Here is a 20,509-nt window from a genome sequence, read left to right as displayed (position 1 = left end):
CTCTCAATACCGCAAGGATGATGCATGTGATGTTAGTCTAGTGCTGTAGGTTCGTTATCTTTTAGTGTAGAAGGTAATAATTCTTAAGTCATTACTTAATGTATTGAGTTAATATAATATATAGCCAAGTTATTATTACTCATTGTGTAGTTATCCCTTTTTTATTATTATTTTTATATTATTTCTTATAAGTAAGCAGTTCACTGTTAGTCTACACCTGTTCTTCACAAAGCATGTCACAAATAACATTTGATTGTTTTATTTGATTTGATAACATTTTACTATAAATGTGTGAACATTTTAAAATACTGTACATTGTTTTGTCATACCAGTGGTATACAGGTATTATTTACCACGGCTGTCAGCCAATCAGCATTCAGCGTTCGAACCACCCAATTTATAATACTTGTTTTAGCCCAAAATGTCAGTTTACACACCTTATAATAAAACAAATCTTGGAATAATCAGCACCTTGGTCAGCTCCTCCGCGTAGCTACCTCGCATGCGCAGTTTTGCTGTCACGACTTGTCTGCTCCAACTCCAATTCAGAGGTAAACATGGCGTTGAAGGTGCTGAAGGGAATGGTCAGCGGAGCTGTTAACGAGCTCTCATCAGCCGTTACCGGCAACAAGACGGCTGCCTCCCGGGAGCAAGTCCTGGCCGTTAAACGCGACTACATCTCCCAGCCGCGCCTGAGTGAGTTATTAGCTGTCGTGCCCGGTAAACCGGAGAATAACGCAGGAACGGAGGGGCTAGACAGACAGCCCGATAGGAGATAACGTTGCGCATTCTGCGGCAAGTGATGATGACTAGTAGTAGTATTTAGGGTAATCGATTGCTATTGAAACTCATTTGTATCATATGTTGCTGGGATATATACGTTTCTCATATCCTAATGAATTAAAATAAATCGAATTTCACCATCACCCCCTCAAAATGTTTTGCAGCAGTTGCATGACTTGCAGCTTCTTACTACAACGGGTGTGAGCAGTGTGTGAGTAACTCTGCTCTCTGTTTGTAGCCTATAAGACAGTGTCTGGGGTGAACGGGCCTCTCGTGATTCTGGACCAGGTGAAGGTGAGTGATCACAGATTAGTACATCTTCAAATCAACATATTGTATTAAAACACAGCCAGGCTCTGACCAGCGGGCATGTTATTCAGTTTCCCAAGTGTGATGAAATCATCCTTGTGTGTGTGTGTTTGTGAGACAGTTCCCCAGGTATGCAGAGATCGTCCACCTGACCCTGCCAGATGGAACCAAGAGGAGTGGCCAGGTGTTGGAGGTTACAGGGTCTAAAGCCGTGGTGCAGGTCAGTGTGTCTGTGTGTGACTTGCCCAACATGTCTCAAAATCCTACAACTCAGAGCCCTGTGTTAACTGTCCCTTGGCGTGTGTGTGTGTGTGTGTGTGCGTGTGCGTGTGTGCATGTTTGTGGGTGTGTGTAGGTGTTTGAGGGGACATCAGGTATTGATGCTAAGAAGACCAGCTGTGAGTTTACAGGAGACATCCTACGCACCCCTGTCTCTGAAGATATGCTGGGTACGGCACTTAGGGACTGTATGTTATTCATAATGAGGGATACCTGGAGAAAATCTGACCTCTGAAGTGAGGTCAGATATTCCCCTATACCCAAAATATAGATAAAAACAAAGTGGATAGCAGAGAACATGCCTATCATTTACCCTCACACCTAGGACCGACAGACCAGACCCTTTGATATGCCGTTTTAGAAACTGTTCTTCATTTTGTAAGCATTACATGGCAACGTAGCCAGAAGGCAGACCACCGCGGACAAGGGTAAGCGGTGAAGAGATTATTATAAAAGCACCGAATGAACCCTAACCCTAACCCTCATCTCATTCTGAGAAAAAAATATCAATTTAAAAACGCATTTGATACAATTCTGTCATTTTACTGCAGAATCTGTTTTTAATACCACATCAGAGCATGACAACGAATAAGTGCACGCTGCAGCAACAGAGACGTTTAATTTTTTTTTATATACAGTGGGGCAAAAAAGTATTTAGACAGCCACCAATTGTGCAAGTTATCCCACTTAAAAAGATGAGAGGCCTGTAATTTTCATCATAGGTACACTTTAACTATGACAGACAAAATGAGAGGGTCCTCTGTCCTCCACTCGTTACCTGCATTAATTTACAGGCCTCTCACTGAATCTGCAATAGGTAAGCAGCTTGGTTTGAAGAAATCAACTGTGGGAGCAATTATTAGGAAATGGAAGACATACAAGACCACTGATAATCTCCCTCGATCTGGGGCTCCACGCAAGATCTCACCCCATGGGGTCAAAATGATAACAAGAACGGTGAGCAAAAATCCCATAACCACACGGGGGGACCTAGTGAATGACCTGCAGAAAGCTGGGACCAAAGTAACAAAGCCTACCATCAGTAACACACTACGCCGCCAGGGACTCAAATCCTGCAGTGCCAGACGTGTCCCCCTGCTTAAGCCAGTACATGTCCAGGCCTGTCTGAAGTTTGCTAGAGAGCATTTGGATGATCCAGAAGAAGATCGGGAGAATGTCATATGGTCAGATGAAACCAAAATATAACTTTTTGGTAAAAATTCAACTTGTCGTGTTTGGAGGACAAAGAATGCTGAGTTGCATCCAAAGAACACCATTCCTACTGTGAAGCATTGGGGTGGAAACATCATGCTTTGGGGCTGTTTTTCTGCAAAGGGACCAGGACGACTGATCCGTGTAAAGGAAAGAATGAATGGGGCCATGTATTGTGAGATTTTGAGTAAAAACCTCCTTCCATCAGCAAGGGCATTGAAGATGAAATGTGGCTGGGTCTTTCAGCATGACAATGATCCCAAACACACCGCCCGGGCAACGAAGGAGTGGCTTTGTAAGAAGCATTTCAAGGTCCTGGAGTGTCCTAGCCAGTCTCCAGATCTCAACCCCATAGAAAATCTTTGGAGGGAGTTGAAAGTCCGTGTTGCCCATCAACAGCCCCAAAACATCACTGCTCTAGAGGAGATCTGCATGGAGGAATGTGCCAAAATACCAGCAACAGTGTGTGAAAACCTTGTGAATACTTACGAAAATGTTTGACCTCTGTCATTGCCAACAAAGGGTATATAACTAAGTATTGAGATACACTTTTGTTATTGACCAAATACTTGTTTTCCACCATAATTTGCAAATAAATTCATAAAAAATCCTACAATGTGATTTTCTGGATTTTTTTCCCTCATTTTGTCTGTCATAGTTGAAGTGTACCTATGATGAAAATTACAGGCCTCTCTCATCTTTTTAAGTGGGAGAACTTGCACAATTGGTGGCTGACTAAATACTTTTTTGCCCCACTGTAGACTATTGTTAAAAAAAAGAGGGTAGTCTAAGTTTGGAACAGTGGTACAGTTGTCATTCAACTGTAAAAATTGAGTGCAACAGAACGAATGACAACTGAAGTGTCTGATCATCATCAAAAAATTTGAGAAAAAGCCATTTGTTTATTTAATCAGCAGCCGCATATCATCAGGTATGCGCTTGTAAAATTTTGTCATTTGGAAACCTGTCAGTTTTCTAATTTATTATATTTTATTCCATGATATTGTTGTTACAAAATAGATTTGTGTTGACTGTGAAATATAAGAGCATTTGCTAGTCTAAATGAACATGCGTAGGTCACTGCATGATCCTCAAACCAAAGACTGGCCAAGCTCATATTTCTTCAAGTGAATTCAAAAGGCCCTGTAGAATGACTGTATAGCATAATAAGACTATTTTGTCTAGTTACTATCTAATTCTAAGTAATTAGTTAACATTTTATACAGCCTAAATGTCAAAATCATGGGCATGTTGTTGATGTGTTGTTGAAATGCTGAGCGCTCCTGCCAGCCTGTTGTGTGTAACAAATGCTTCACAATTGATTTTTTTTTAAATGGCATTGCGTACTAAAGCTTAGTTATAGATCGCTTTATATAAAATCTTAAGAGGTAAGCCTATGCTTTTAGCCTTTTTCTTTAACAAAGGCCCCAATACCCTCACATACCCCCTCAATTCTAGCCCTGATTTTAACCAAGCCATTCAAGTTTCAACATTTACTAACATTAGCCAGGTTACCATGTAAAGTGTTGGTCCCATGTTTCATCAGCTGAAATAGAAGATCCCAGAAATGTTCCATATGAACCAAAAGCTTTTTTCTCTCATATTTGGTGCACAAATTTGTTTACATCCTTGTTAGCGAGCCTTTCTCCTTTGCCAATATAATCCGTCCACCTGACAGGTGTAGCATATCAAGATGCTGATTAACAGAATGATCATTACACAGGTGCACCTTGTGCTGGGGACAATAAAAGGCCACTCTAAAATGTGCAGTTTTGTCACACAACACAATGCCACAGATGTCTCAAGTTTTGAGGGAGCGTGCAGTTGACATGCTGACTGCAGGAATGTCCACCAGAGCGGTTGCCAGAGAATTTGATGTTAATATCTATACCATACACGTCGTTTTTAGAGAATTTGGCAGTACGTCCAACTGGCGTTACAACTACAGATCACGTGTAACCACTCACTTGCAGGTCATCTGAGGGTCGTCTGAGACCAGCCACCCGGACAGCTGATGAAACTGTGGGTTTGCACATACAAAGAATTTCTGCACAAACTGTCAGAAACCGTCTCAGGGAAGCTCATCTGCGTGCTCGTGGTCCTCACCAGGTTCTTGATCTGACTGCAGTTTGGCATCATAACTGACTTCAGTGGGCAAAGGATCACCTTCTATGGCCATTGGCTCGCTGGAGAAGTGTGCTCTTCACAGATTAATCCCGGTTTCAACTGTACCGTGCAGATGGCAGCGTGTATGGAGTTGTGTGGGCGAGTGGTTTTCTGATGTCAATGTTGTGAACAGAGTGCCCCGTTGTGGTGGTGGGGTTATGGTATGGGCAGGCATAAGCTACACACAACGAAAGACAACTGCATTTTATCGATAGTAATTTGAATGCAAAGAGATACGTTGATGAGATCCTGAGGTCCATTGTTGTGCCATTCATCCGCCGCCATCACCTCATGTTTCAGCATGATAATGCACGGCCCCATGTCGCAAGGATCTGTACACATTTCCTGGAAGCTGAAAATGTCCCAGTTCTTCCTTGGGCTGCATACTCACCAGACATGTCACCCATTGAGCATGTTTAGGATGCTTTGGATCGACGTGCACGACAGCGTGTTCCAGTTCTCACCAACATCCAGCAACTTCGCACAGCTATTTTAAGAGGAGAGGAACAACATTCTACAGGCCAAAGTCAACAGCCTGATCAACTCTATGTGAAGGAGATGTGTTGCGCTGCATGAGTCAAATGGTGTCCCCCAGATACTGACTAGTTTTCTGATCCACGCCCCAACCTTTTTTTAAGATATCTGTGACCAACAGATGCATTTCTGTATTCCTGGTCATGTGAAATCCATAGATTAGGGCCTAATGAATTTATTTCAATTGACTGATTTCCTCATATGAACTGTAACTCGGGCCTACCATAGGGCGGCGCACAATTGGCCCAGTGTCATCCGGGTTAGGGGAGGGTTTGACTGGGGGGGCTTTACTTGGCTCATCGCGCTCTAGCGACTCCTTGTGGCGGGCCTGGCGCCTGCAGGCTGACCTCGGTCGTCAGTTGAACAGTGTTTCCTCCGACACATTGGTGCGGCTGGCTTCCGGGTTAAGCAGGCGGGTGTTAAGAAGCGCGATTAGGCGGGTCATGTTTCGGAGGACGCATGACTCAACCTTCACCTCCTGAGCCAGTTGGGGAGTTGCAGCGATGAGACAAGATCAAATGTTTTGGGGGAAAAGGGGGTAATATGCAAACAAACAAACAAAATCTGTAAAATCTTTAATTTAATTGAAAATATTAGCACTTCCCCACCAACATGTTTCCACCAATGGACTTGTTTCGAATAAATATCAATGCTTGATGACTTATAGTGCCTTTGGAAAGGATTCAGACTCCCTGACTTTTTCCACATTTTCTTACGTTACAGGCTTATTCTAAAAGTGATTAAATCTACACACAATATCCCATAATGACTAAGCAAAAACGTTTTTACATTTATTTTTGCAAATTTATAAAAAATAAATAAAACTGAAATATTACATTTACATAAGTATTCAGACCATTTACTCAGTACTTTGTTGAAACTCCTTTGGCAGCGATTACAGCCTCAATTCTTCTTGGGTTTGACGTTACAAGCTTGACACACCTGCATTTGGAGAGTTTCTCCCATTCTTCACTGCAGATCCTCTCAAGCTCTGTCAGGTTGTATGGGGAGCGTTGCTGCACAGCTATTTTCAGAGACTTGTCCCGAAGCCACTCCCGCATTGTCTTGGCAGTGTGCTTAGGATTGTTGTCCTGTCCAGTCTGAGGTCCTGAGAGCTCTGGAGCAGGTTTTCATCAAGGATCTCTCTGTACTTTGCTCCGTTCATCTTTGCCTTGATCCTGAATAGTCTCCCAGTGCCATGCCACTGAAAACATCCCCACATGATGATTCTGCCACCACCATGCTTCACCTTAGGGATGGTGCCAGGTTTCCTCCAGACGTGACGCTTGGCATTCAGGCCAAAGAGTTCAATCTTGGTTTCATTAGAGCAGAAAATCTTGTTTCTCATTGTCTGAGAGTCCTGTAGGTGCCTTTTGGCAAACTCCAAGCGGGCTGTCATGTTCCTTTTACTGAGGAGTGGCTTCCGTCTGGCCACTCTACCATAAAGGCCTGATTGGTGGTGTGCTGCAGAGATGGTTGTCCTTCTGGAAGGTTCTCCCTTCTCCACAGAGGAACTCTGTCAGAGAGTGACCATCAGGTTCTTGGTCACCTCCCTGACCACGGCCCTTCTCCCCCAATTGCTCAGTTTGGCCGGGCAACCAGCTTTAGGAAGAGTTGGTGGTTCGATGATGCTTCCATTTAGAATGATGGCGGCCACTGTGTTTTTGGGGACCTTCAATGCTGCAGAAATGTTTTGGATACCCTTTCCCAGTAATGTGCCTCGACACAATCCTGTCCCGGTGCTCTGTGGACAATTCCTTCGACCTCATGGCTTGGTTTTTGCTCTGTGGGACCTATTACAGGTGTGTGCCTTTCCAAATCATGTCCAATCATTTGAATTTACCACAGGTGGACTCCAATCAAGATGTAGAAACATCTCAAGGATGAACAATGGAAACAGGATGCACCTAAGCTCAATTTGGAGTCTCATAGAAAGGGTCTGAATAGTTACGTAAATAAGGTATTTCTGTTAAAAAACATTTATACATTTGCAAAAATGTCTAAAGCTGTTTTCTCTTTGTCATTATGGGGTATTGTGTGTAGAATGCTGAGGATTTGTAATTATTTACTCATTTTTAGAACAAGGCTATAACGTAACAACATGTGGAAAAAATCAAGGGGTATGAATAATTTCCAAAGGAACTGTAGTGCACACAAAATCGACTTTTTCGTAAAGAATCTCAAGTTCAATGTGTTTCCATCGCATTTTCAACTCTACTGATAGTTTTGTCACAAACTGTTGCGTCAAATAGCAAATGTGCCTACTCTGGTCTTGGCACCTTCCCACTAGCCAACAGCATGCAGTTACAGTGCAGGTAGCTGTGCGGGTTGTCTAGTCTACATGATGACGTTACTATGGATGAGAGCGAGAATATTTTCATTTATCAAACAGCAAGAATAGGCTGCGCTAATCTATGGATAGTAGACTATAATTTAATCTGGCAAACAGGTAGGCCTACCTCTTATTTATTGAATATGAAGAAATAGGCTCCAACACAATAGCCCCCTTGTTGTTAATATCTAATTAAAATGAGTGAATGAGGCCTTCTGGAATTAGCCGACTTTCAGCATCCATTGCTTGTCCATCTCCACTGCTGCCGCTTCATAGTAATGTACAATAAGTGATGTAAATTACTCGAATATGGCTCATTGTGAGATCAATAACGCTAATAAATAGCTTCATTATGGGCAATGAAACATGTTGTTTTTTATTAAAATCAATTGTAGCAGTAGCAAACTTACCTCCGGTCCTCCTCCTCATCTTTGCTTTCAAACTGAACATTTTGGACAAATACAACATTATTTCCTGGAAGAAGCCTTTGACTCACGTCCTGAATTGCCACCGGTGCACAGCACAGCCATCGGTTTGGCAGCACAAAACGGGTTTGCATCAGCAAGACCAGGGCAGGCCAGGGCTTATGATTGGGATAGCCTATCCATTGTGGTGGAGTGTAGCCTAGTTTCATATACACCATCCCAGTGCTTCTCCCAGCATGCTCTTCGTATAGCCTTAGCCTACGGTATAGGCTATGGATCATTTGATTGAGACCACACTAGGCACACTTGCCATTGCACGCCCAGCAGAGAATCACCTATGAGGGGCAGCATCGGGCACACATCGAGTTATAATAAGCAACTCATTCTCAAACAGTGAGCAATACGACATTTAATCGATTACAAATGACATGACCCTCCCCTGAACTAAATAAAAAAATACTAAGCCCTCCCCCTGACTGAAATTGAAAAAAAAGCATGACTCTCCCCCATTTTCCTCCGGGTAACAATTGTGTAATTTCGACCTCTCCCTCACTGTAAATGTTTTGTTGTTGTTGTATACACATGCACAGTAACACGCGTTAAGAACAGTCAATCTGAACCTGTGTGTGTTGGTGTGCATGCCTGTGCGTGTGTATGGGCATTTCTGTTTGCAGGACGCGTGTTTAATGGATCAGGCAAGCCCATCGACAAAGGCCCCACAGTGATGGCAGAAGACTACCTGGACATCATGGGTACACATCTAGAGTTATAGATTGAGAGATGAATATAACGATAGAGAGTATTGTTTCTTTTTTGAGGAGATAATAACGTGTGTGTGTGTGTGTGTGTGTGTGTGTGTGTGTGCGTGCGGACGTGCTCGTGTGTCCAGGCCAGCCTATCAACCCTCAGTGTCGTATCTACCCGGAGGAGATGATCCAGACAGGGATCTCTGCTATAGACGGCATGAACAGCATCGCTAGGGGGCAGAAAATACCCATCTTCTCTGCTGCAGGACTGCCACACAATGAGGTACGCACACACTCCCTACCTCCGTTAACCCCCATCCTCAGCATTAAGAGCTGTGTGAATGGCCTGGCAATTTGTGTGAAGGTATTGAAGTAGCACATCCATAGGGTCTAGTGCTGATTAAACCCACTAATTAAATTGATTCATTAATTTGTATCATTTTCTTTGAATTAGTTCAGTTTGATTAAATGGGAAATGAGCTTTGAGGCTCTCCTCCAAGGAAGGAAACAGTTGTTTTTTCATATCCTGCAGCGTGTTTCTATCGTCTCCTCTGTCTCCTCTGTCTCCTCTGTCTCCTCTGTCTCCTCTGTCTCCTCTGTCCCCCCCCCCCCCCTCTCTCTCTCTCTCTCTCTGTGTAGATAGCGGCTCAGATCTGTCGTCAGGCAGGCCTGGTGAGGAAGTCTAAAGATGTGATGGACTACAGCGATGACAACTTCGCTATCGTCTTCGCCGCAATGGGGGTGAGACATATATGGTTACACACACATGACCCCTTAAAGGGCCAAAAGCTGAGGGATAGGCCTGGAGAAATGTATCCCCTCTCAAATTCATAGACAGAGTAATGGATGCAAGGACTGACCATCCATGATGTCACATGTATAGTTTAAAGCATGTTTTGAGGCTATTCAGTGTTTGTCTAGATTTACAATGTTTACAAACATTGGAGTCAAACAAGCTTATACAGTGCCTTGCGAAAGTATTCGGCCCCCTTGAACTTTGCGACCTTTTGCCACATTTCAGGCTTCAAACATAAAGATATAAAACTGTATTTTTTTGTGAAGAATCAACAACAAGTGGGACACAATCATGAAGTGGAATGACATTTATTGGATATTTCAAACTTTTTTAACAAATCAAAAACTGAAAAATTGGGCGTGCAAAATTATTCAGCCCCTTTACTTTCAGTGCAGCAAACTCTCTCCAGAAGTTCAGTGAGGATCTCTGAATGATCCAATGTTGACCTAAATGACTAATGATGATAAATACAATCCACCTGTGTGTAATCAAGTCTCCGTATAAATGCACCTGCACTGTGATAGTCTCAGAGGTCCGTTAAAAGCGCAGAGAGCATCATGAAGAACAAGGAACACACCAGGCAGGTCCGAGATACTGTTGTGAAGAAGTTTAAAGCCGGATTTGGATACAAAAAGATTTCCCAAGCTTTAAACATCCCAAGGAGCACTGTGCAAGCGATAATATTGAAATGGAAGGAGTATCAGACCACTGCAAATCTACCACGACCTGGGCCGTCCCTCTAAACTTTCAGCTCATACAAGGAGAAGACTGATCAGAGATGTAGCCAAGAGGCCCATGATCACTCTGGATGAACTGCAGAGATCTACAGCTGAGGTGGGAGACTCTGTCCATAGGACAACAATCAGTCGTATATTGCACAAATCTGGCCTTTATGGAAGAGTGGCAAGAAGAAAGCCATTTCTTAAAGATATCCATGAAAAGTGTCGTTTAAAGTTTGCCACAAGCCACCTGGGAGACACACCAAACATGTGGAAGAAGGTGCTCTGGTCAGATGAAACCAAAATTGAACTTTTTGCCAACAATGCAAAACGTTATGTTTGGCGTAAAAGCAACACAGCTGAACACACCATCCCCACTGTCAAACATGGTGGTGGCAGCATCATGGTTTGGGCCTGCTTTTCTTCAGCAGGGACAGGGAAGATGGTTAAAATTGATGGGAAGATGGATGGAGCCAAATACAGGACCATTCTGGAAGAAAACCTGATGGAGTCTGCAAAAGACCTGAGACTGGGACGGAGATTTGTCTTCCAACAAGACAATGATCCAAAGCATAAAGCAAAATCTACAATGGAATGGTTCAAAAATAAACATATCCAGGTGTTAGAATGGTCAAGTCAAAGTCCAGACCTGAATCCAAAGAACTGAAAACTGCTGTTCACAAATGCTCTCCATCCAACCTCACTGAGCTCGAGCTGTTTTGCAAGGAGGAATGGGAAAAAAATTCAGTCTCTCGATGTGCAAAACTGATAGAGGCATACCCCAATTTGTTAAAAAAGTTTGAAATATCTAGTAAATGTCGTTCCACTTCATGATTGTGTCCCACTTGTTGTTGATTCTTCACAAAAAAATACAGTTTTATATCATTATGTTTGAAGCCTGAAATGTGGCAAAAGGTCGCAAAGTTCAAGGGGGCCGAATACTTTCGCAAGGCACTGTATTTGTTGTTCTGACCGGATGTGACAGTTTAACTAAGCTCATGAGGCATTTATAAGTTACATTCTTCCAGAAACAATGGATACATATTATACATTTCTAAGTTGAAAAAAAGTATGAAACAACTGCAGATTGACTCTTTAAAACAGCGGTTCCTAAAGTAGGGGTTGCGACCCCGGGAGAATTTCCAACCCTGCCCCAAAAATGTTTTTATTAATATACGGTACCACCTTCTCATTCAAGGGTTTTTCTTTATTTTTACTATTAATAGTGAAGACATCAAAACTATGAAATAACACACATGAAATCATGTAGTAATCCCAAAAAGTGTTTTATATTTGACCAAATAAGGCTATCTTCTGTATACCACCCCTACCTTGTCACAGCACAACTGATTGGCTCAAACATATTAAGAAGGAAAAAACTTCCACAAATTGACTTTGAACAATGCAGACCTGTTAATTAAAATGCATTCCAGGTGACTACCTCATGAAGCTGGTTGAGAGAATGCCAAGTGTGTGTGAAGCTGTCATAAAGGCAAAGGGTGGCTACTTTGAAGAATTTTAAATATAAAATATGTTTTGATTTGTTTAACACTTTTTTTGTTACAACATGATTCCTTATGTGTTTTTTCATAGTTTTTATGTCTTCACTATTATTCTACAATGTAGAACATTTTGCAAGTCAATGTAGAAAATAGTAAAATAAAGAAAAACCCCTTGAATGATGTTTCCAAAACAGTTGACTGGGACTGTATATATCGTCTTTATCTCAAAATCATTGTAATGTGGTTGACCGTAAAAATCTAAATGAAAGTTAGATGCTGTGACACACCCTGTGGAGATTGGGCCTGAGTGATCAGGTTACTGTAAACTTGGTATTGTTTGACTGGACAATGGTGGTTGGTTTTACACATCTTCAGATGTTATAAATGAAATGAAGGCCTGTTGTTCTCTCTCTCTCATCCTGTATCCTGTCCATTTGAAGGTTATATAATCAATTCAACATTTCTAGGACTCTGGTCTAGTAGGCATCTCTTTGTTCACGCTTTGTCTTATAAGTTAACTGAGGATGTATACCCTCAGAATTATGCTTTGTTAATGTCAGTATTGCCTTGCAACTTAAGTTGTGAATCCATTTGTTTTGCAAGTAATGAAATTACACTTGCTTTGATATTCACTTCTCATAATGTTTATTCTCATTTTAAAGGGTGAGATTTTACGAGTGAGGCACACTATATATACAGAAGTATGTGGACACCCCTTCAAATGAGTGGATTCGGCTATTTCAGCCACACCCGTTGCTAACGGGTGTATAACATCGACCACTCAGCCATGCAATCTCCATAGACAAACATTGACAGTAGAATGGCCTTACTGAAGAGCTCAGTGACTTTCAATGTGGCACCATCAGAGGATGACACCTTTCTAACAAGTCAGTTCGTTAAATTTCTGCCCTGCTAGAGCTGCCCCGGTCAACTGTAAGTGCAGTTATTGTGAAGTAGAAACGTCTAGGAGCAAAAATGGCTCAGCCGTGAAGTGGTAGGCCACACAAGCTCACAGAATGGGGACGCCAAGTGCTAAAGCACGTAGTGCGTAAAAAATCTCTGTCCTCGGTTGCAACATTCACTACCGAGTTCCAAACTGCCTCTGAAAGCAACGTCAGTACAAGAACTGTTTGTCGGGAGCTTCATGAAATGGGTTTCCATGGCCGAGCAGGCGCACACAAGCCTAAGATCAGCATGCGCAATGCCAAGCGTCGGCTGGAGTGGTGTAAAGTTCACCGCCATTGGACTCTGGAGCAGTGAAAACGCGTTCTCTGGAGTGATGAATCACGATTCACCATTTGGCAGTTGGACGGACTTTTCTGGGTTTGGCGGATGCCAGGAGAACGCTACCAGCCCAAATACATAGTGTAACTGTAAAGTTTGGTGGAGGAGGAATAATGGTTTTCATGGTTCGGGCTCGGCCCCTTAGTTCCAGTGAAGGGAAATCTTAACGCTACAGCATACATACATACATTTTAGACAATTCTGTGCTTCCATCTTTGTGGCAACAGTTTGGGGAATGCACTTTCTTGTTTCAGCAGGACAATGCCCCCGTGCACAAACCGAGATCCATGCAGAAATTGTTTGTCGAGATTGGTGTGGAAGAACTTGACTGACCTGCACAGAGCCCTGACTGCGAGCCAGGCCTAATTGTCCAACATTGGTGTCCGACCTCACTAATACTCTTGTGGCTGAATGGAAGCATGTCCCAGCAGCAATGTTCCAACATCTAGTTGAAAGCCTTCCCAGAATAGTGGAGGCTGTTATAGCAGCAAAGGGGGAGGGGGCAACTCCATATTAATGCCCATGATTTTGGAATGAGATGTTCGACAAGCTGGTGTCCACATACTTTTGTTGATGTAGTGTATACATAATATACACATATCAAATATTACTCCACTACAGGGTGACCGCTTTGTTATTATTTCAATCAAGGATTCCAGCTTTAAACTTTGACCTCTAACCCTTGACCCCAGGTCAACATGGAGACAGCTCGGTTCTTCAAGTCAGACTTTGAGGAGAATGGTTCCATGGACAACGTCTGTCTGTTCCTCAACCTGGCCAACGACCCCACGTAGGTCACTTCTAACCTTTAACCTCTACCCTCATCTCACCTGCTCCTCAACCTGTCCAATTAACCTTCATTGCAGGGTTTTCATTAGCTGGTAATTGCCTGTTTTTGGGCAATATTTTTTTTGTTGTAGCTGATAAATAGAATTGTTGCCAGCCAAATTGACCGGGAGAAAAAACAATCCCATTGAAAAGTATTATTTTTTATTAATTGATGGAAATATCAGTTGATGTAAATACAGTTGACTGTCGTGCTTCTAGGTTAATTAGCTACATTTAGTGGAATAATTGGGGCGTGTGCATTTTCGTGAGTCGTCATATATCTTATCTATCACACGTCACGGCATATCGAGCTAATTTTGAGGGGAATATCACGAGTCGGACAGCAGTAGAGCTTCTGCTGCAGCTCCTCAGCTAGTTGCTGCTGGAGTGAAACGTGCTTTTATAAGCCCAGTCATTGTGTAACAATTCTAAATGTAATTGCGTTTTGATGTCCATGATTAAAAAGAGCTACAATCTTTTTTTTCTCAACTCGTAATTGAAGCGTGCCTCCCATTTGCCATTCAGTGCATAGGCAACAGTAGGCAGGGTATCCAACTAGCTCTCACAGTGTCACTTCAGAATTAGACGTTCATCCGTGTGTCTCAAATTTCGAAGTTGTGTTTTAAGGTGGTTTAGGCATTAACTTTGAAATCTTTTTTTTTTTTTTTTTTTTACCCCTTTTTCTCCCCAATTTCGTGGTATCCAATTGTTCAGTAGCTACTATCTTGTCTCATCGCTACAACTCCCGTACGGGCTCGGGAGAGACGAAGGTTGAAAGTCATGCGTCCTCCGATACACAACCCAACCAAGCCGCACTGCTTCTTAACACAGCGCGCATCCAACCCAGAAGCCAGCCGCACCAATGTGTTGGAGGAGCACTGTGCACCTGGCAACCTTGGTTAGCGCGCACTGCGCCCGGCCCGCCACAGGAGTCGCTGGTGCGCGATGAGACAAGGATATCCCTACCGGCCAAACCCTCCCTAACCTGGACGATGCTGGGCCTATTGTACGTCGCCTCACAGACCTCCCGGTCACGGCCGGTTGCGACAGCGTCTGGACACGAACCCAGGGTCTCTGGTGGCACAGCTGGCACTGCAGTACAGCGCCCTTAACCACTGCACCACCCGGGAGGCAAACTTTGAATTTTTAAGGTTAAGCTTAAAACCAAAAAAAACTCAAATAGATTTATTTCGCAGGATTTTGAACTTGCAACATTTGGAATCAGGGTCAGATGTTTACACCCATCCCCAACGCCCGAGCCAAACTGAAACCTACTTGAAGGTAACAGTGCTCGCTGTTTGCCCCTAAGTCAACAGACATAGATGAACGTCGAATACAGACTTGTGTCATTGGTGACCTGGCTGGGGTATCAGTGTCTCACACTCCACATTGCAATGCGAGGCGGAGGCATTTTGAAAACATATACTTAATTGTTTGAAACCTGAACTTTTTTTATTTCATATCTTACCTTGCTTCAAATGATCTTAGGCAAAATCTGACCCGAGAAACGCGGAGGCAATTGTTTTATAAAGACTTCCTCATATGCCATTGAAACCAGAATTTCTTTCGTGTTCTATTGGTTTCCACATCAACTTTATTTTGTAGTCCAGAAGCTCAAAGACACAATCCTAGTCATATTAGCAACCCATCCTCATTGTTGCATCTTTAAAGTCCCCGTCTTTCCAAGTTTCCAACAGAGATTTTCATCTCTGTCACATACGGTGGTTAAGAGCATTGTGCCAGTAACTGAAAGGTCGCTGGTTCGAATCCCCAAGCTGTCCAGGTGAAAAATCTGTTGATTTGCCCTTGACGAAGGTATTTAACACTCATTTCTCCTGTAAGTCGCTCTTGATATGAGCGTCAGCTAAATGTTTAGAATGGTGTTTTCCTGCTAATTGCATTTTGGGAAATGACGTTTTATTGGCTGCTTCATTACAGGAGTTGCATGTTCTGTTAACCTTTATTTAACTAGGCAAGTCAGTTAAGAAATTACAGTCTACACCGGCCAACGCTGGACCAATTGTGCACGGCCGGTTGTGATACAGCCTGGACCGAGATGCAGTGCCTTAGACCGCTGCGCCACTGTTAAGATGAACTACCATAGTGTAAATGTGATTCCTGTCCTTCTGAGCGCTGGGGGTGGACACCCTAATGCATGGGTCGGCAAACAGGCAAAACTCTTTTTTTTTTTTTACTGTATAACCACCAGGAATTCACTTCGGTAATCTGTTCCCAAGTATTCCCACGAATAAAAAAATATACATATGTCATTGTGTCTCAATGTAATCAATGTTTTTTATTTTCAAATACAATCTATTTTTGGGCCTAGTTGTGGTCAATTTGCAGTGTACAAATGATCAGAATTATATTCCGCCCCCGACCATCTCTTCCGGAGAAAATCGTCCCGCCGCACAATCTAGTTGCCTACCCCTGCCCTAATGGGTTAGTCACCCTATGCATATGTGTCCAGTAAATTAAAATCTGCCCAGTCATGTTGTCCGGCGCCACATTTTCCTAACGGAAACCATGCTTCATTGGTGACCTCTCACCTCTTGCCTTGAAGATTTTGCCCTCTCCCCGTCTCTCTGCAGTATAGAGCGTATCATCACGCCCCGCCTAGCTCTGACATCAGCAGAGTATCTGGCCTACCAGTGTGAGAAGCACGTCCTTGTCATCCTGACTGACATGAGCTCCTATGCAGAGGCGCTACGAGAGGTATAACACACACACACACACACACGCGCTGAGGTGCTACGAGAGGTGAGACATCGCCACAGCAAACATCAACATTATTACACATTAAATCAATGACAACGAGTAAATGTCATCCCCCCACCTCTCAGGTCTCAGCGGCCAGAGAGGAGGTCCCAGGTCGTCGTGGTTTCCCAGGTTACATGTACACTGACCTTGCCACCATCTACGAGAGAGCTGGTCGGGTGGAGGGACGCAACGGCTCTATCACCCAGATCCCTATACTAACTATGCCCAACGATGGTATGTCGATCACCCAGATCCCTATACTAACTATGCCCCCCAACGATGGTATGGTTATCACCCAGATCCCTATACTAACTATTCCCAACGATGGTATGTTTATCATCTAGATCTCTGTACTAACTATGCCCAACGATGGCATGTTTATCACCCAGATCCCTATACTAACTATGCCCATCGATGGTATGTCGATCACCCAGATCCCTATACTCACTATGGCCAACGAAAGTATGTCGATCACCCAGATCCCTTTAATCACTATGGCCAACGATGGCATGTCGATCACCCAGATCCCTACACTCACTATGCCCAACAATGATATGTCGATCACACATATCCCTTTTCCCAACGATGCTACTGTTCACACATGTATTACTTAACTGACTGCTCAAATATGGACAGTCTTTTACTTTCTTCCGCTCTCTCAAGTGATGTTCTCTCTCTCTCTCTCTCTCTCTCTCTCTCTCTCAGACATCACTCACCCCATCCCTGATCTGACAGGGTACATCACTGAGGGACAGATCTATGTGGACAGACAACTGCACAACAGACAGGTGACACCACAGAGACACACACAGGAATGTGGCTGTTACCTTCAAACAGCGCCTCTGGGCTTTGGCAGGATTCTAGTGTCTGGCAAATCGATTCTCTCAATTGATGTTGTGATGTTTCCGACTCTCTCCCTCTTTACCCCTCTCTCTCTCTTTCTCTCTCTAGATCTATCCTCCCATCAATGTTCTGCCATCACTGTCTCGTCTGATGAAGTCAGCCATCGGAGAGGGGATGACACGCAAAGACCACTCTGATGTCTCCAACCAGCTGGTATGTATACACACACACACACACACACACACACACACACACACACACACACACACACACACACACACACACACACACACACACACACACACACACACACACACACACACACACACACACACACACACACACACACACACACACACACACTGCTCAACACCATTAGACACTTCTGCTGGAAATCATCTGTTATTGTGTGTGTATGTGTAGTATGCGTGTTATGCTATAGGTAAGGACGTGCAGGCGATGAAGGCTGTGGTAGGAGAGGAGGCTCTGACGCCTGATGATCTTCTCTACCTGGAGTTCCTACAGAAGTTTGAGAAGAACTTCATCGCCCAGGGTACACTGGGGCATAGGGGGAGGGGACGGGAGGACTGTGTGTGTGTGTGTGTGTGCCTGTCTGCCTGCGTGCGTGTTTGAGTGCGTGCGCAAGTGTGTAATCTCTCTCTCTCTCTCTCTCTCTCTCTCTCTGTTCCAGGAGCCTATGAGAACAGGACTGTGTTTGAGACACTGGATATCGGCTGGCAGCTGATGAGAATCTTCCCCAAAGAGATGCTGAAGAGAATCCCTCAGAGCACGCTGGCAGAGTTCTACCCCCGCTTGAAGTAATGATGACAAACATAGGGATGCATAGTGACACACACAACTCCAACCCTTCCCTCTTGCTCGGCCTCTTTGTAAATGGTGTTGCTGTTGTAACATTGCCAGTAGCTTCTGTACTGTACGCATTTTTATAGGCTAGTACTGATACTGTCACACACAGAGGTAACCCCTTACCCGAACAGATAGACCCGTAGAAGTAGAAGATGCAGATGATGGAGACAGTGGTTTCCAAGCCAGAGAGGTTCTCTCTGACCAGCAGAGCCAAATAGCCTGGTAATAGGGTCTGGGATTTTCCCTGGTCAGATCACATGATCAGGAAAATCTCCTGGCCTTGGCTGATGTATTGGATGGATAGATGGACGGAAAGGAGCTGGATGAATAGTGAATGGTCTGTTATAAGTCAGAGGGATGGTATAAGGTATTTTTAACAGGATGTGTAGGTGTACTTTAGGCGTACTGTAGGTGTAGACTAGTGAATATGCAGTGATGATGCATGTGTATGAAAGATGGACTCAAGGCTAACAGCCTATTCCACTCACAAGTCATTGTTTACGTTTCTAATGGCCTTTTGTTATGACCATATAAGTTGCCTGTGCGTTGCTCCTAGTATCTTTTGCATAGATCAGTGCCGTTTCTGCGCCGAATTAACCCAAAAGCCCCCTTAATTCATTGAACTAAAGCCAGAGATACAACACACAAACTGCCTGTTGTTATTATTACCTGTTCACTGAGTGCACAAACATTAGGAACGTCTTCCTAATATTGAGTTGCAACCCCTTTTGCCGTCCGAACAGCCTCAGTTCGTCAGGGCGTGGACGACAAGGTGTCGAAAGTGTTCCACGGGGACGCTGGCCCATGTCGACTCCAATGCTTTCCACAGTTGTGTCAAGTTGTCCGGATGTCCTTTGGGTGGTGGACCATTCTTGATACACACGAGAAACTGTTGAGCATGGAAAACCCAGCAGCGTTGCAGTTCTTTAAACACTCAGACCGGTGCTCCTGGCACTTACTACCATACCCCGTTCAAAGGCACTTAAATATTGTGTCTTGCCCATTCACCCTCTGGATGTCAATTGTCTCAAGACTTAAAAATCATCCTTTTTTAACCTGAATCTTCCCCTAAATCAACAATGATTAAAGTGAATTTAACAAGTGTCATCAATAAGGGATCATAGCTTTCACCCGGATTCACCTGGTCAGTCTGTGTCATGGAAAGAAGCAGGTGTTCCTAATGTTTTGTTCGCTCAGTGTATTTGTGTCGTCTATATATTTCTCTCTCTATTTCTCTATTGTAGCTGCTCCGTCGACACGCACGCTGTGGTTTAGTGATGACAATGTTGTTATTTACGGTGAATACTTCTAGAGTAGACAGATGTACTGTACTTATGTATGTGTTCCTCCTATATCTTTTGGTAAATGTTCTGTTTCGGGATTTATGGTTAGTGTCGTTTTGGTCTAAATGCAGGCATGACTGCTCAGCTTTCTGGGGTGTGTCTGTGCAATAAAGGAATACACGCTGCTCCCGCTCTCTTCTGTGGTTCCTAGCTCTTTAAGGACGCTGCCACAGAGACTTTTGGCATCCGGAAATTACGGATTGAGCCAATGGTTTTTCAGTGGATGTCATCCGTTGATGGATGATGGACAACCGTTTTTTATTTTATGAAACTCTTCCGGAAAGAGTTTAACTTTTGACGGACAAAAAAACAGACAGTGATGAATGCGTCATGCAATTTTGTACGTCTTTATGAGTCTCTTTGTGGCCGTGGCCTTGCACCATGCAGTGCACACACGTGCAGTGCGCACACACACACAGTTGCGGAGACAGACAGTCCTCTGTGATAGCAGATGCAGTACAGTGAAAGGCCACAGGGTGGTGCTGTTGAACTGGGTACTAATGAATGTAATAAACTGCTCCCCTCTCTTCAATCAGTGAACCTACCTTAGACCTACACCTAATAGGTAGATTGTAATTAATGACAGTTGCTCTCTACTGAACACATGCTGAGAAACAAGCTGGTTTGTTCCTCAGTCCCACTGAGTACAGACAGGATTTAAGGTTAGTGTTTAGGAAGGGAGCGAGGAGAGAAGGGGGAGCGAGAGAGGAGAGGAGATATGTGTGCATGACATGCCCTGTAGGCAGAGGGCTGTGTGTTCAACTGTGTCCTCATGCACACA

General features: G+C 43.7%; 1 protein-coding gene across 2 annotated transcripts; it reads left to right on the top strand.

Moving 5' to 3' along the window:
• Nucleotides 1-548: 548 nt before the first annotated feature.
• Nucleotides 549-19,853, top strand: LOC139388582 (V-type proton ATPase subunit B, brain isoform). 2 transcript variants are annotated; one of them, XM_071135331.1, is made up of 14 exons: nt 549-696; nt 1,022-1,077; nt 1,214-1,312; nt 1,448-1,541; nt 8,715-8,792; nt 8,930-9,069; nt 9,426-9,527; nt 13,780-13,877; nt 16,507-16,630; nt 16,759-16,909; nt 17,381-17,463; nt 17,627-17,731; nt 17,942-18,071; nt 18,210-19,853. In XM_071135331.1, exons 1-14 carry the CDS (start codon nt 558-560, stop codon nt 18,338-18,340), a joined length of 1,530 nt encoding a protein of 509 aa, XP_070991432.1. In that variant the 5' UTR covers nt 549-557; the 3' UTR covers nt 18,341-19,853. The 2 variants fall into 2 exon arrangements, with proteins under 2 accessions (XP_070991432.1, XP_070991433.1); XM_071135332.1 differs by lacking the exon at nt 8,715-8,792 and having other exon boundaries at nt 566-696; nt 18,210-18,464.
• Nucleotides 19,854-20,509: the final 656 nt, after the last annotated feature.

Source organism: Oncorhynchus clarkii, chromosome 29 (assembly GCF_045791955.1).
Source record: "Oncorhynchus clarkii lewisi isolate Uvic-CL-2024 chromosome 29, UVic_Ocla_1.0, whole genome shotgun sequence".
Lineage (NCBI taxonomy): Eukaryota > Metazoa > Chordata > Actinopteri > Salmoniformes > Salmonidae > Oncorhynchus > Oncorhynchus clarkii.
This window is presented reverse-complemented; position numbering and strand designations above follow the sequence as displayed.

Bases quoted from the DNA above. Each gene is read 5' to 3' on its own strand.
- LOC139388582 (XM_071135331.1), top strand. From the start codon at position 558: ATGGCGTTGAAGGTGCTGAAGGGAATGGTCAGCGGAGCTGTTAACGAG. The intron at 1,078-1,213 runs GTGAGTGATCAC...TTTGTGAGACAG, and splicing joins TGATTCTGGACCAGGTGAAG to TTCCCCAGGTATGCAGAGAT. The intron at 16,631-16,758 runs GTATAACACACA...CCCACCTCTCAG, and splicing joins ATGCAGAGGCGCTACGAGAG to GTCTCAGCGGCCAGAGAGGA.